Source organism: Microcaecilia unicolor, chromosome 7 (genome assembly GCF_901765095.1).
Source record: "Microcaecilia unicolor chromosome 7, aMicUni1.1, whole genome shotgun sequence".
Lineage (NCBI taxonomy): Eukaryota > Metazoa > Chordata > Amphibia > Gymnophiona > Siphonopidae > Microcaecilia > Microcaecilia unicolor.
The window spans coordinates 107,915,527-107,932,718 of record NC_044037.1 but is presented as its reverse complement, the minus strand read 5'-3'; the positions used below and the strand labels follow the sequence as shown (position 1 = coordinate 107,932,718).

General features: G+C 42.4%; 1 protein-coding gene across 3 annotated transcripts in view; it reads right to left on the bottom strand.

The window, feature by feature from the left end:
- LOC115474730 (complement C2-like) overlaps positions 1-17,192 on the bottom strand; it is a 96,196-nt gene that overhangs the window by 15,230 nt on the left and 63,774 nt on the right. For 2 of the 3 annotated variants that reach the window (XM_030210357.1, XM_030210358.1), the window contains exons 13-14: positions 14,463-14,604; positions 102-187 (exon numbers count right to left, since the gene is read on the bottom strand). The exons of the other annotated variant lie outside the window; for it this stretch is intronic. In XM_030210357.1, coding sequence (XP_030066217.1) covers positions 102-187; positions 14,463-14,604 — 228 coding nt within the window. The remainder of the gene's footprint in view (positions 1-101; positions 188-14,462; positions 14,605-17,192) is intronic. 3 annotated transcript variants of the gene reach the window in all.

Genomic DNA, 17,192 nt, shown 5'->3' with positions numbered 1-17,192 from the left:
AAATGGCTTATGTAAGAAGAATAGAACTCTTATCTAGTCTTTCATGCCGCTATGTCTGTGAGAACCCCAGAATAGGTATCCTGTTGCATCAAAGTCTGTACCTTGGTAAATGCATTTTTCCACCTCTGAGATTGCTGGAAGATTTAATACCGTGTCCATTTCTGATGTACAGGGCAGGCAGACAGGCCTATGGGAAAGAAGAGAGTTAGTCTAGTTGTGGAATAGTGGGACGGTGACCCCAGCTGACAAAGAATGAGAGAGATTGAAGGATCCAGTTGGAAGGGTTAAGCTGGCATTTAAAGGGGATATCCTTGATGCAGCCTGGTTGGCAAAACATGTTGCATGTATTCTCCTGACTGACTGAGCAGGTCCTACAAACTTGCATTATAAGATGAGTACTTTTTAAGTATTGTTTGTAGTTTTATAAAAATATAAAACTGAAGGTTACAGTTATTATGAGAAACGTTTAGTGGAGATGACAAGTATTGATATGATTAATAAAGTAGGGGACCTGTGAAGAGATGGGTGTGTAAAATTTAAGGGCAATAAATGTTTGAGCCCTGGATTGGACACCGCTGCGGTCCAATATAATGACAGAAAAAGAAGACTATATATTGAGTTGATATATACATTTCATTTAATGCTGCTCAGAGTACAGCACTCTAGGAATCAAATAATGATTCTAGGGTGGAGTATCTCGAGAAGTGCAAGCAGACTGATAAGCGTTTGAAGCAGAGCCCTGAGCAAAATTAAACTCTATCCCCTGATATTCAGCTGGCAGTGGGCTAATTTCAGGTGGGCTGGGCGCTGGAGCTTATGCAGGCCTGGCCAATATTCAGGTGGGGCCTGCATGAGGACACAGCTGAGTATCAGGCCAGGGTCTGCATAATTTTTTTTAAAGAGCCCCCAAGCCCCCGGCAATGCCCCCTCTTGCTGGGGGAAGGGGCCCCCAGCAAGTGGCAAGAACCCCTCTGGAAGACCCCCCCCCCCCCCCCCGTCTCCTGAGTCTACCTGTATCCCTGGTGATCCAGTGGGGTTCACTGGGGGCATAGGTGCAGCCCCCTCTCTCCTGTCCCTTGTGGTGTATGTCCAAAATGGCTGCTGTAACCTCTCACGGCAGCTCACGGTACCATGAGCTGCTGCGAGAGGTCACGGCAGCCATTTTGGATACAGGTAGGGTTGAGTGGGGGGCCTACCTGGACAGCTGGGGGGTGGGTGGGTTGAGAGCTCTTTTAAATAATGAAAATTATGTGGGTGCCGGCGCAATATTCAGTGCCGGCACCTGCATAGCTAAGTGGCCTAATTTACGATAGCTTTTGAGCTGTCCTAAATTAGGACGCTTAGCTTTGCGGGTGCCAGCACTGAATATCAGGCTGGCACCCACATACCCTCGGGTTCCTCCCCAGTGCCGCCCCCAGTGCCACCTCTGAGCTGTCCACTTTTTAGATGGGCAGTCTGTGGGGATATTCAGTGGCACTCTCTGGTTAAGTGCTGCTGAATATCCCCATGTAGGTGGTGGAAAGCGATTTAAGCGGGCTTCTTAAATCTCCTTGACTATCCGCCCCTATGGGCCCAATATTCAAAATGGTTTAGCCGGCCTTTGACTGCTTAAATGCCTTGGTCAGAGCTAGCTGCTAATATTCAGTGGCACTTAACCGGCTAAGTGCTACTGAATATCACAGTTAGTGCCGAACACAAAGTTGGCTATCTTGAGAGCGTTCCAGGTTTGGTGCATAAATGGGATTGCATAAACGTCTGTCCTATCTTTATATAGTAACCCATGATTGCTTAAGTGATGAATATCAACTTAAGCCGGCTTTAAAATAACTGGATATTCAAAGTGGGAATAATGCTGTCAGTGGTGAGCAAAATGCTCACCACCGACAGCTAAATATTGACCCCTATAAATATCAGCCACACAGATGATGCAACAAAACAGGGAAGCTGTTGGCACATCTGGTGCAGCTGCCCATATCAAAGTGGCATATCACCAGCATTAAAGGGAACTTGTGTGGGGTATATATCAAGAAGGAGGAAATAATGAAAGAATTTGTAAATTATTATACAGAGCTAGGAGGCTGGAGCTGCTGCAAGTTGGCCCTGAACAGCTGCAATATTTGAGTTGGTCCACTCAGGTCATCAAAAAGTTGAGGTCTGATAAGATCCCAGGGCTAGATGGCTTAGGGGCAGAAGTTTTACAAAGTTCTGAGGTAGTGAAACTTATTGCATTGATGGATGAAGTGGTAAAGATGCAGTAAAGAATGGGGGGAGGGGGGGATACGAAACCACATCCACATGGTGGTATTGTCCAAGTTAGGGAAGGCAGAGAATTGCTGGGACCCTACAGGCCCATTAACTATTAAATGAAGATATAAAAATTATAGCGTCCTTGCCTGCTCAGAGACTGGACAGTATTGTTCCAGATTTAGTACACAAGGACCAGGTAAGGTTTATCCTAGGCAGGTGTGCTTCAGCAAATATTATAAAAACCATGATGGCACTGCAGGAAGGGAAGCAGACAGAAGGGGATGCCCTACTGGCCAGTCTGGATGCAAAAAAGGCGTTCTTATGGGACATGTTTTGGGTATTGCAAAAGTAAGGTATTGAGGGGCTTTTCAGGAGTGGGTGTGAGTATTGTATAAAGAGTCAATTGTACACTCACAGAAGCTTTCAGACTGCAGAGAGCCACAAGACAATGGTGTCCATGATCCCCACCACTGTTCAGTCTAACCCTAGAACCCTTGGTTGAAAACATTAAGCAGGCCCAGGATTTAGAGGATATTTGGGTTGGAAACAGGGATGCAAAATCAATTTGTTCACAGATGATATGTTGCTATTTGTTGAGAATGCCAGCAACAAAACTGAGGAATTAATACAACTGATCCAGTAGTTTGGATCATTCTTGGGCCTGTCATTAATTTTGGGAAGTTGGAGGCCCTAGAAACAACTTTAATGTGTGAGTGTAAGGGACAAGCTGATTTCCCATTGACCTGGAAGAGAAGAAGGCTAGAATACCTGGGGGGGGGGGGGGGGGGGGGGGGGGGGGGGGGGGGGGTACCTGGGGGCTAATTTACAACTGTGTACCAGAAGACATGGTGGATAAGCTGGAACAAGTCAAAGGTCTATGTATAAAATGCAAGGATTTGCTAATATTCCTGATGTGGGGAGTTGCATTGTTCAAAATAGTTTTACTTCCAAAACTGCTTTACTCTTTGCAGATGGTGCCATTATGGGTGTGATGAGAACATTTATAAGAAGATCCTCCAAACATTTCTCTTCTGCTGTCATACCACCAGGATAAGTTACCTTTGGATAGGAGCCAGGGAGGCGTAGGCTTACCGGATTTATTTTTACACCTGTGATGGATATATGAGCTACATTTGAACAAGCATAGATTTTCCTTCTGTGGGTTATTATTTTTATTTTTGCTACATTTGTACCCCGCGCTTTCCCACTCATGGCAGGCTCAATGCAGCAGGCAATGGAGGGTTAAGTGACTTGCCCAGAGTCACAAGGAGCTGTCTGTGCCGGGAATCGAACTCAGTTCCTCAGTTCCCCAGGACCAAAGTCCACCACCCTAACCACTAGGCCACTCCTCCATATGGATTCTTTAATCTGCTACAAGTGAGGAAAAGCCAGGGTAAGGCTCAGGAGTGGTGGAGATGAGCGCTGAAGGGTGCAAAAGAGGCATCCCTGTTTTTTCAGCTGGCAGATAACCCAGATTTCCCAGCAGACATGGGTGGGTTATATTATCATTAGTGGAGAGCCAAGGATTGTACATACACAGGGAAGCTTGTAGAGTTAGGAAAGGGGGTTTCCCCGACTTTCAGACTGATTAAGGAAAAGGAAAAATTATGTTCTTACCTGATAATTTTCTTTCCTTGAGTCATAGCAGATGACTCCAGAAACAACTGGGTTATGACCATCTACAAGCAGGTGGAGATAGAGGACAATACTGAACTCTAATATAAAACGGTGAGCAGCCTGGTTAGTCAGTAGTGTCAATACCAAAGCAAGAGGAGAAACTGAACCATGGTGCTCTCCTTCCTCACAATAACCACACTAATAACAGGCTAATGGAAGAACAACCCTGCAGGAACAAACAGCAATTAACCTGAACAGAGAAAATAGCTAAAACAGAAGGAAGGCGCTCACTGAGGGTGGGCCTCTGGACTCAAGGAAAGAAAATTAAAAGGTATGAACATAATTTTTGAATCCAGAGACAACTGTGTTGTAGCAAACCAATCTTAAGTAGGGTGGGTCCTGGACATATCAGCTGAGAGGACTGCAGTTCTATAGGACACCTGAGACCTGGCTCCAATATCCAGCTGATAATGCCTGGTAAAGGTATGCAGAGAAGACCACATAGCTGCATGACAAATGTCAACTGATGAAAAGATCCGAGACTCTGCCTAGGAAGTCAAGAATGCTCTGCTGGAGTGAGTCTGTAAGACCAACAGAGGTGGCTTGCCTAAAAGAATATAGGCAGTCGAAATAGCTTCCTTAATCCATCTCGCAATGGATGACTTGAAGGCTGCTTCATCCTTTCTGGGGCCCCCCAAAAGAACAAAGAGATGCTCCAAGTAGTGAAACTCATTAGAAACCTCCAAATACCACACTAGCGCTTGCTGCAGGTCCAAGAGGTGCAACTTGGCAAAATCCAGCTGTAACTCTTCCTTCTTGAAGGAAGGAAGGAAGGAAGGAAGGAAGGAAGGAAGGAAGGAAGGAAGGAAGGAAGGAAGAACAGCTGATTGAGATAGAAGGCCAAGACAACCTTTGGTAAAAAGGATGGGATGGTACAAACAGTCACCCCCGCTTCCATGAATAAAAGGAGCAGATCTCTATAAGACAAGGCCTGCAACTGGGAAATGCACCAGGTGGAAGAGACAGCTACAAGGAACACCGTTTTCAAAGTGAGATCCTTAACTGTAGACTTCCTCAGGGACTCAAAGGAAGGCTTCTGTAATGCTCGAAGGATTAGGTAGAGATGCCAAGGAGGACAGAAAATACAAATGGGGGCCTTCAGGTGGCTAACACCTTTAAGAAAACAAACATCTGGATGCGCTGTCGAGGAGGAGTGAGCTAATCACCCACGATAGCATGCCATTACCTGAAACCACAAGAAGCTGTAGGTGAGTCCCTTATGAACACCTCCTGAAGGAAGGTGAGAATTTGAGGGAATGATGACTGCAAAGGAGAAATAGCTGTTCCACACACCACATCTCAAAAACCCTCCAGATTCGAGCATAAGCCAAGAATGTGGTGCACTTCTGGGCTTGGAGCAAGGTGGAAATCACATCTTCTGGATAACCCTTCCTCCTCAATTGTGACCGCTGAAGAGACAAGCTGTAGGACCAAACTAGGATGGATCCTCCATTAGGACTGATCCCTGGGAGAGGAGATCTAGAAGAAAAGACAATTGAAATGGTTTGGCCACCTGAAGCTGAACCAGATCCACATACCACGGCCTGTGCAGCCAATCAGGAATAACCAGAATTACCTGCCCCGGATAACTGAAGATTTTGTAGAACACTCTCCCGATCGTGGGCCATGGAGGGAGCACATATGCAGATCCATCTCTGGCCAATGCTGGAGAAGCATGTCAATCCCCTCTGAACTGAAATCTTATCTTCTACTACTACTACTACTACTTATCATTTCTATAGCGCTACTAGATGTACGCAGCGCTGTACACTTGAACATGAAGAGACAGTCTTCTGCTGATGAACTAGGGAACCATTACTGTGCGATGTCATAAGGTCCAAAACCGGTATCCCTCAGCATTCCATGATCATCTGCAAAGTATGGGATGACAAATCCTACTTTCCTGGATCCAGAGATAATCCACCTGCACTTTTAACTCTCTGGCAATGTGTGCCACTGAAAGAGCCAGGACATGTGGCTCTGCCCAATCTAGCAAAAAGTGTGCTTTCATGGTCAGCTGTGCACTGTGCTTCCCTCCCTGTCTGTTGGTGTAGGCCACTGCTGTCATGTTGCCCAAGAGCACCTGAACTGGGTTGCTCTCGAGATGTGACTAAAAGGCTGAGAGAATAGCCGAACTGCCCTAAGCTCCAACCGATTGATTGGACACAAAGCTTCCTGCGGGGACCAGAGATCCTGAGCATAATGATGCTGCAGGTGAGCTCCCCAGTCCTTGAAACTCACATCACTACCACCAACCACTGAGGGAATGCTAAAAGCATCCCCCAGAATAGGTGGCTGGACTACAGCCACCACTGCATACTGGTCCTTGTCCACGAAGCCAAAGAAGGTGACAGTGATATTCCTGCAATACTGGAGACTAGAGATAAAGAAGAGAGTGCTAAAGAGGCTGTGTTTGAACCCTGGCCCTTGGCACCACCTACAAGGTGGCCGCGATCGAGCCCAGGACCTGAACATAGTACCATACCCGAGGACTGGGACTCTGAAGGAGTTGATGAATCTGGAGCTGGAGCTTGTCTTTCCTGTGGTCTGGCAGAAAAACATTGCCCAGAAAAGTATCAAAGTGACCTCCCAGATACTTCAGAGTCTGGGAAGGCACCAACTGATTCTTGGCACAGCTGATGACCCATCCAAGGGAATGCAGGAGGGCGATCACCCTGGAACTCTCCTGATACAAATCTGCCCAGATTAACCAGTCATCCAGGTGGGATGCACCTTGATCCCCTCCCACCTGAAGAAAGCTGTCACCACAACCATGACCTTGGAAAAGGTCCAAGGTGCTGTGGAAAGGCCTGAAACTGGAAGTGCCAGCCCAGAATCACAAACTGAAGAAATCTTAGGGACCAAATGGGGATATGAAAGTAAGGTTCCTTCAGATCTAGAGAAGTGAGGAACTTGCCCAGCCGGACTGAAGCTATGATGCTCTCCATGTGGAAATGATTGACCTGCAAAGACCCGCTGACGTGCTTGAGGTTAAGAACTGGTCAGAAGGAGCCACCCTTCTTGGGAACCAAGAAATAGATGGAGTAGTGACCATGGCCCCGGTCAAGAGTGGGCACTGGAATCACTGCCTCCGGTCTTAGAAAGGTGCGCGTGTCCAGAACTACCTGTCACTTTATTGCAGACTTTCATGGGGATTCCAAGAAAAAACATTTGCAATGGGAGAGGAAAACTCTAATTTGTTCCCATCTCTGATAATGTCCAGCATCCATTGATCTGACGTGAACTTGACCCATTCTTCTTGAAAGGCTGAAAATTGGCCCCTGACCTGTGGGAGAGAAAAGTGGACTGGAAGGGGTCATTTTGAAGCTCTGGAGGCAGGGGAGGACGTGGAAGGCTGAGAGGAGGCCCATTTGTCAGTCTGAAAGGACTGCTTATGCTGATACCACAGTCTTTGGAAGGACAGTGGGAGCATTGTATCAGCAAGATGAGGGAATGGAACCAAAGACTGCACAGAATGTTTGGAAGCCAGAAAAGTGAATGTATTATGGATTTTGGCAAAAGTATATGGAGAAATAAGGGGGACAGAAGTCAGGGAAACATTGAGAGCATATTTGGGGGGGGGGGGTTGGTGGTGATGAGTGAAGTATGAATGCTATGCTGGGAGGAAAAAGGGGAAGCAAGGGAAAAATGCTCAGGGGTATGAAAGTGGAAATGGAGATAATATGCAAATGAGTTTGATTGTTATGACAGATTCTATTGAGTTATGGAAAATATTTTGTAAATCTGTTTACTCAGACTTATCAATAAAAAATATATTAAAAAGAGAACAGATGAAGTCAGCGGGGCATAGAAGCTTCAGGTGTGGGGTTGGATCTTGGAAAGATAAGAGAAGGATTTGAGTGGCAAAAGGGGAAAGAAAGGTGATGGTGTAGACAGGAAGGGGTGAGAGTACAGAAGAAAGAGTTTGGGATGGCAAGAGAGAAAGGGTCAGGGTTGAGCAGGAGGAAAGAGAGGGGAGTATCATATTAAAGGAGGGTGAAAAGGGAAGGGGGGTGGTATGCAGAATTAGGGAAGTTTGGGGCATAAGGAGGGATGCATGAAGGGATGGGGGCACTGTGCAGTGAGAAAGAGAATTGAGAAAGGATATGGATGCTATTTTTGTGGGGATGGAAGCTGTTATTGTGGGGCAATTGAACCCTCTAGTCTTTGTGGTGGTGGTGGTGATGGAGGGAGGTGGGAACTCTTATGCTATAACCACCAAGCTCCTCTTTTTGTTTTTTCTTGGAGTGGAAGGTATGATGTTGGTACTCCTGAGCCCTTCTTGTTGTATCTCTGGGGTTGGAAAGTGTTATGTTGGTGCTACATATCTCCTCCTGTTATTTCTGTGGGATGGAAGGTATTATGTTGAGGTCAACAAGACACTTTTGTTGTTTCTGTGGGGGTGGAAGGTGTTATGTTGCAGCAGCTGAGCTCCTTTAGTTGTTCTTGTGAGGATGGGAAATTCTGTGTAACTTTCTGTAGAGGCAGAATGCGGCACAGGAAAAGCCTTGGTGGGGCTGGACAATGGTTCCCTATTTTCTTTGCTGTTGCTCTGGCTGCTGGCATGATTTTGGAGGACCGTGGGGCTGGGGCTAGAGAACGATACTGGACTTGTTGCAGGAGGAATAGGAAGGAAGGCAGAGAGCGAGCGAGAGAGAGAGAGATTCAGGACAATGAGGACAGAGAGCAGAGAGCACTTTAGGTCAACAGGAGGCGGCCCGTACAATTGGTGGTCCTGGGCTTTTTCCTGGGTTCTCTCGATGGTAGCTACACCTCTGCCACCATATATAAGGAAGCCAGCTCAGCATACCCTTGCTGGTCTAATGAGTCATCTGATGAGTCTGTCCTGTGTCTGGTTTGTATCCAGCTCTATCTTTTCACTGTTGCTACTTACGTTATATCTGCTTACTTATCTGCTGTGGTCAAGACTGTATATGTTTTGATGAACTGTTGGAGAATAAAGAGTTTTTAGAAGCTTGGACTTCATTTTTGGTCTGATTCTCTTGGAACATCCTTCTTCCACCCTTTTTGTTTCCTTGTTTTTTATTGTGGAAGGTTTGTGTCCCCCCCCCCCCCTTTTTTTTGTTGCAACTTATCTACTATCCAATCAGCCTTCAGTTCCTGGTTCCTGCTGTTTACCCATTTATCATCTGTTTGCTGTCCTAGCTCCTGTTCTCTCTCTGCCTGCCACTCCACCCTGGCCTGGAAATGTTTCTGTCTCTTGCTCCTGATTCTCTGGACCATCCTGCCCTGGGCCTAGCCTCTCCACCACGCTGTGGCAAACACCCCAGGAATGTGTACTTGATGCTGGCAAATATTCCCCCAGAAATTTTTGCAGATGCATTTGACTGATCACTGTGAAGTTTCAACTCTTCCTGCAGTTGTACGATGGCAAATCTTTGCTATTTCCAAACTGCCAGCAGTGTGACTCAGGGGCCTGGTGTGTTGTTTTGCTCATAACGTAACCCTTTATGATTTTTCTAGTTTCATTATTTCAATTGAATTAGAGAAAAAAAATCATAATTCTGTTAGCATTGTTGCTGCAAATTTTGATGTGTAGAGTCAATATATTGATTAATAAAGTTTGGTTCATCTTCACTGTGGGACTCCGGGTTTTTTACCCACTGCTTTGTTGTATTATGACTATCTGTGGGACTTCGGTGGATTCTCTACTGATGTGTAGAGTGATACACCGAATTACTGATTATGCCAGAATTAGTAATATTACATGTTCTGAAATATAAAAATTGCCTGCAGAAACATATCAGTTATACCAAACCCTGAGAACTAGACACTGTACTTATCCTCCATCTAAAAAGGAAGGTCAGCTTACACAAAAGAAATGCTGACGAAAGTTGGGCAGACTGGATCGACCGTTCAGGTCTTTATCTGCCGTCATTTACTATGTATGTTAGTATGAATAGAACCAGTCACCTATTTGTGGATTAAATTAAATATACAACTTTAACTGAATATACAACTGAAAACCAATCAAAACCCAGTCTCACCCACAACCTTACTGTTAACCTTCCAAAACACTGGTAGAACCTTATCCTACAGACTATCACAATCAATGGCTTGCTGAGGAATGAGGTCATCATACTGCATCCCTATAATTCTATAAGAGGATATAAAAAGCAGGACCAGGGAAACTAAGAAAAGGGAAACTTCTCCATTTTCTTAGGGAAGCAGAAAGAAAGAACCATCTCCAGAAAAACAACAACAGAAAGACAACCAAGACACAAACTTCTCCAGAAACACAAAAGAAAAGGAAAGGGAAAGGGAATGGGACAATATACTGCCTTTCTGTGGTTTTTGCAACTACATTCAAAGCGGTTTACATAGTATATACCGGTACTTATTTGTACCTGTGGCAACGGAGAGTTAAGTGACTTGCCCAGAGTCACAAAGAGTTAGGATAGCTTGCTGACCAGAAGGTAATAGAGATGATATTCATTACAAAGTGAAACAGAGCAAGTGAGTGCATAACCAGTTTAGGATTAAATAATTTCTCTCCATGTATATTCTCCTTGTATAAGATCCCAAAAGAAAATATATGTATAGAAATAAGTGCTATAATGAATGTGTGGCCTGCAATTATTTGTAAATAAAACTGTTCTGCAACTTAAGTATAAGAGCCTAGGGTATTTGATTCATGAATATTTTGCAGTGTACATTTTCAATGAAGTTTACTGCATATTTCTCAGCAAATATCTTTTAAATACTTCTCATATTTCATCATCATCATCATAATTTCTTTTGCTCAATGTTTAAAGCTAATCCTAAGGTATCCCCTTGTACTACACTGGGGTTCCTTTATTCAGAGACCTTCAGTCTGCATTTAGGGTTCCACTTATATATCAGAGGAATTCCTGCGGATGCCATTGGAAGCTGACTTTGATTAATGCTCGTTCAGTTAGGAATTAGATTGATTAAATTCGGGATTTATTTTAGTCACCTCTCAGAAGTCAGATGTGGTTTGTATTACAGAGAGATAGTGACGTAGGTTTGCTAAATCAGCTAAATTGGAATACTTATTCAGTATTTTCATTTTTCAGGATGTTAAAAAGAGGGGGTGGTTTACTGATTCTATGTAGAAAGGCTTAGATTTTATTAAACAGGAATGTTTTATTTCAGAAGAGATTGAGGGCCCTGTTTACAATGGCATGCTAGCATTTTTAGCGTGTGCTAGCTGTGTAGACACCCATAGGAATATTATGGGCATCTACACGGTTAGCACGCGCTAATTTTTAGCACACGTTAAAAAAGCTAGCACACCTTTGTAAACAGGGCGCTGAGTCTCTTCTTAGATGCTCCTCTGAGTTGAATCTGACTATTTATTTATAGTAGTCCTGGGGTACTTTACAATTCCACCTCTTCACTGTTTGAATTTTTACTAATGTCAAATTTTTTTAAATCAGAATATTATTATTCTAGGAGATTTTAATATGCATATAAATCAATCTAAGTTCATTTTTAGAATTTCAGCTTTTTTGGATATTTTTGATTCTTTAGGTTGGAGTCAAGCGGTTTCTGGTCCAACGCACAGAGCAGGTCATACATTGGATTTGGCATTTTTAAAAACATTTTTAAGTGAGAATGTTGTAGATTATAAAATGGATATGATCCCCTGGTCCGATCATACATTGATATCTTGTTGGTTTCCTATTGGTAAGGAGGTTTATGATAAAAAAAATTGAGGGGCCCTTTCAGAAAGGTGCATTTGGCTCTACATGCATGCAGCGCATGCCACAATGAAACTACTGCCAGGCTACCGTGTCCCATGATGGTAATTTCAGATTTGCCGTACGCCCATAATGCCTGGATGATTTATTTATTTATTTCCTCCCACGCATAGCGTTTCCAGCAATAATTGGCAGTTGACACATGCCGATCGGTCACCACACGTGTAGCGCTTGAGCCCTCACCGCTAGATCAATGGAGGCAGTAAGGGCTCAGGCCAGTTTTAGGTATGCGCTGGTTTCAGTTTTACCGCATGCCCTCTTTCCGTCCCATTAAAAAAAGCCCTTTTTTGCAAATGTGGTAAAATCTGGCCCGGCGTGTTGCCAAAACACGTGCCTACACTACAGCAGGCCACTTTTTACCGCGACTTAGTAAAAAGACCCCTGAATAAGGTAGTTTATTCTCGCCCAGAAGTTGATCTTCCTAAATTGAACAATTGTTTGTTACCGATGTTAAAGGGTTTACCAGACAGCACGAATGTGGATTTGATTACAGATAAATGGTTTGATTCCATGAGAAGCTGTTTAGGAAGAAATTGCTCCATTAGAAAAGAAGACTTTGAGGAGATCATCTGTGGCCCCATGGTTTACAGGTGAATTGATAGAGATAAAACAATTATTGCATAGAAAAGAGAGAGAGTGGAGGAAGTATCCTGATTGTTATACCCAAAAGAATTATAGGGAATGTTTGGCATTGTATCGGTCTGCAAGTAAAGAAGCACAAAAGTTGTTTTATGATCAATTGATCCTATTAGAAGGAATTTTTTTCTATAGTCCATAGTATGACTAGGGTATATCAAAGAGAGGATTTGGTTGATAAGAACTTATCTAGTCAATTGTTTGCTGATAAGGTTAAGGAGAAAACTGATACCATTCTGAAATTGTTTGATAATAAATCCCTCCCAACGGAATCTGTTCTTCAGGGAACTGATAGTGAAAAATGGGGAAAATTTGTTCCTGTATCCAAGAAGCAAATTGAGCAAGTGTAGTTTGAATAAATCTTCCAGTTCTTTGGATGTTTGCTCTGTTAGTTTAGTTAAATCATTGAAAATGGAAATTGCAGACTTTATCACTTTCCTGGTGAACAGTTCTCTGTTGGAAAGTAAAATGCTGGACTGTTTGAAGAAGGCTGTGGTACATCCTTTATTGAAGAATGAACAGCAAGATAAGTCCAAGCCTGAAAACTATCAGCAGGTGTCATCACTTCTTTTTCTAGCAAAAATTATTGAGAAGTTGGTTCTTTACCAACTGCAAGAGTTTTTGGACATGAATCAAATTTTAGATCATTGACAATATGGCTTTCGTCCTAAATATTCAACTGAAACATTGATGATTTCTGTGTATGATAGCATAAGAGCAGGCTTTGATAAAGGGGTGCCTTATTGTTTTTGTTACCCTTGACATCTCAGCATTTGATACGATTCATCATGGATTGTTGTTAGAGATTAGAGGGTTGGGGATTCAGGGAAAGGTATTAGAATGGTTTTCCTCATTTTTGAGTAATAGAGTGTATAGGGATGAAAGTGAATGGGATGTATCATCTTGGATTAAGGTGAATGCAGGGGTCCCTCAAGGCTCATCTTTATCCCCCGTCCTGTTTAACATATATATATATATTAACATTGTGTAGGCTATTAGCAGGACTGGGGTTGAATAATAAGATTTATGCAGATGACATTCAATTTTTTCTGCCTATTGCTGACTCATTGGATAAGGCTTTAGATTTATTGAGAATTTGTTTACAGTCCATCAATTCTTGGATGTCGGCTAATAGACTGAAGTTGAATGTCCAAAACTCAAGTTTTGGCACTTTCTTTTTCATCCACAGTGGAATTTCCTTTCAATTTTGATATTGGGAATGATATTACACCTATTGAACGAGAAGTGAAATATTGAGGGCCCTGTTTACTAAGCTGCGCTAGCATTTTTAGCACGTGCTAAAAATTAGTGTGCGTTAATGCTAGAGACATCCATAGGAATATATAGGTGTCTCTAGCATTAGTGTGTGCTAAATTTTAGCATGTGCTAAAAATGCTAGCGCATCTTAGTAAACAGGGTCCTTAGGTATGATCGTGCTTTATTATTTCCACCACACGTGAAGGGACTGGTGAAAAAGATTTTTTAAAAATTGAAGATCTTGTGAAGACTTAAAGATTTATTATCTAATGCTAATTTTAGAACGGTTTTGCAATAATTGATAACTCCATTATTTGATTACTGTAATGTGTTGTTTTTGGAATAAGGTATAACTTATTAAGCTGGATACTGGGAATTATATGTTTGTATAGATTTTTATAATGTTCTTGTATTATTTATGTTTTTCTTTTGTGAATGTTTTTATACTGATAACCACCTAGAACCTAGGAGAGCGCGGTTTAAAAACTGTATGATAAATAAATAAATAAATAAAATAAAAGTAGGGACTCCTGGGTACTGGGAAGGGAGGAAAGAGAAGTAGATTGAGGGGTCATTTTACAAAGGTGTGCTAGCGGTTTTAGGGCATGCTAATCATTAGCACGTACTAAACACTAGCGATGCCAATAGAAATATATAGGCGACTCTAATGGTTAGCTCGTACTTATTTTTAGCACACGCTAAAAACGCTAGCAAACCTTTGTAAAAGGACCCCTAAGAGGCTCATTTTCAAAGCACTTAGCCTCCCAAAGTTCCATAGAAACCTATGGAACTTAGCCTCCCAAAGTGCTTTGAAAATATGCCTCTAAGTGACCCAAGTGTAGAAAAATGTGCAAAAGATGGGGGGGGGGGGGGGGGGGGGGGGGGAGAGGAAGAGATCACCAGATCTTGTTGGACAGCTCCAAATCCTGCTTCAGCTTCAGCAGGGCGATGTCAGAGTCAAAACCGTTTTTCTCCCTATAGTTATTATGCACTTCAATCATCTCCACCTCCATTTCCTTCCCTTTGTTTTTGTTTATGTTACCTTAAAGAAAAACAAACCAGGAAGCAGAAATTAACAACTGATAGTTAACAGAAGCTACTTGAACAAACACATGTATGTATCCATTGGCGTCAGCTTTTCAAAATGATTGGGGGGCGCTAAATTCAGATAGGTCAATATTCAGCTACTACAGTCAGTATTGTTTTTAAATGCCATCTGCAGTGGCTACAGAAAACTTGGATATTCAATGTCACTTTCTGGAAAATGAGCAGCGCTGAATATCTGGGAACAGTGGTCTTGATAACCAAAGTTATCAGGATCACGACAATATTCAAAGTCAAACCGCTATCTGGCTAGCTCTCTGGATAAAGTAGGACAGAAGTTTTTCAGCTTAAGTTCATCTGGATAGTGATCTTAATATTGCCGCTTTATGGATAACTTCCTGCTCTACCTTGCACTGCTCTGGCTCTATTTGGATAGTGCTGAGGTGGTCTGTGCATATCAAATAATGGTGGGTAAGACATTTATCCAGATAATGGCTGCTGTTATCCAGAAAAACGCCTTTTAATAATTAGGTCCAATGTAAATTATGACATCTCCTTCTTCCCACTCCTGTATAACCTGCATTGCATTCCCCACTGACATTTTTTATGACATTTGATGAAAGTGGTGAATTTATTCTAGTAGTAGGGGGAAATGTTTAGAGTTCAGAAATATTGGTATGAAATTCAGTACAGTAAATACAGGTTGGTTACAATGTTGGGTGAAATGCTTAATATCATTTGGGGAAATGATGCGTATGTAAATGATAATGTTTCATTTAACTGGTGTTCTAAAACTTTAATGTGTATAAAGCAGAGTTGTTTGTCTATGAGGGAAAAGTCTCAACCGCTACAGCTATATTGTATACACCTAAGTGTTCATTTTATAGCCTGTAGAAAAAGTCATCATAGTGCTTTATACACATTGAGATTATCTGTATTGATTGTAGAGTATCTGTGATAGTGTTGTATATTTAGACAATTGGGATTCAGATTGTTAACATGTCCAATTCATGGAAGTTCTATATAAGTAAAAAATTGAGGGTTTTTTCAAGTCTATGATGACTTTTTCTACAGGCTATAAAATGAACACTTAGGTGTATACAATATAGCTGTAGCGGTTGAGACTTTTCCCTCATAGACAAACAACTCTGCTTTATACACATTGAGATTATCTGTATTGATTGTAGAGTATCTGTGATAGTGTTCTAAAACTTTAACCATTGTTATCTCATTGGTCAGACCAATTTACTACAGTCTGAGTTGGCAAAGGGAACCATCATTTCTACACAAAAGTGTATTGTGACTACTAAAACAGGAAGAGGAAAAACTGATTAGAATTATGCATGAAGGAAATTGTATTTAAGAAGTCAGACACTGGTACAGTAACTCCAGATCATAACATATAGCAATAGTGAGAAGTGGTTATTTCAGCTCTAGATAAGGTTGCTCCATTGAAGCAGATACAGTTTATTCTAATCAAGTCAGGCAACCCTGGATTTTGGAGGCTTGGTGACAAGAGCATAGTGCAGGGAAAGGGCAGACACTTCTAAAGCGAAGTGGAAGTCCTGCATAACACTGTATAGCAATGTGATAGTCGACACAAAAATACCTTATTATACCAAGCAAATGTTGGAAAAGTCAAAATAGTACTAGAGAGTTATATCATAAGTTATTGACAACTCTCTGAGCCTGACTTGAAGAATATCCCTATTGCTCAAAAATTAGCTTAGCATTTTCAGGATAAGGTTGTTCACTTTTGGGAAGAGTTTGTAACCCAGAAGTAGGAAATAAATTGGTGCCGCTTATGACCAATATTGGTGGGGGAAGGGTTTTGTCAAGATTTCAGCATTGTAGGTTTGATAGTTGGTCCTGCAATAGTGTGGATTTTGTTTATCTGTAGATGATATATAGATATTATCCAATGGATTTAACAAGGGTTCATGTCATGTTCAGGCCAACTGTGGACAAATGCTTCAGAGGAAGTGAAAATTGGCCAGCAGATTTTGTGAATGATTGTTTAAGCCAGGGCTGTTATCTGGCTGGTCTACTGTGTTGAAGCCTTTATTAAAGAGTAACATTTTAGATGCTAGAGAATGTTAACACCTATGGGCCAATAGCCAAACTACAGTCTTTAGCAATGTTGTTAAAAGTGGCAGTAGCTAGTCAATTGTTAGTTTTTGTCTTCGAGCAGTTTTCTTGATGAATCATAATCAGGTTATAGGAAATCCTTTAGTACAAAAACAGCTATAGTGGCTATAGTGGCTTTGCTTGAAGGCGGTAGAACTAGCAGACATGAAATGAGATTGAAGGGGGGCAGACTCAAGAGAAATGTCAAGAAGTATTTTTTCACTGAGAGAGTGGTGGATACTTGGAATGCCCTCCCGCGGGAGGTGGTGGAGATGAAAACGGTAACAGAATTCAAAAATGCATGGGATAAACATAAAGGAATCCTGTTCAGAAGGAATGGATCCTCAGAAGCTTAGCGGAGATTGGGTGGCAGCACTGGTGGTGGGAGGCAGGGCTAGTGGTTGGGAGGCGGGGCTAGTGCTGGGCAGACTTCTATGGTCTGTGCCCTGAAAATGGCAG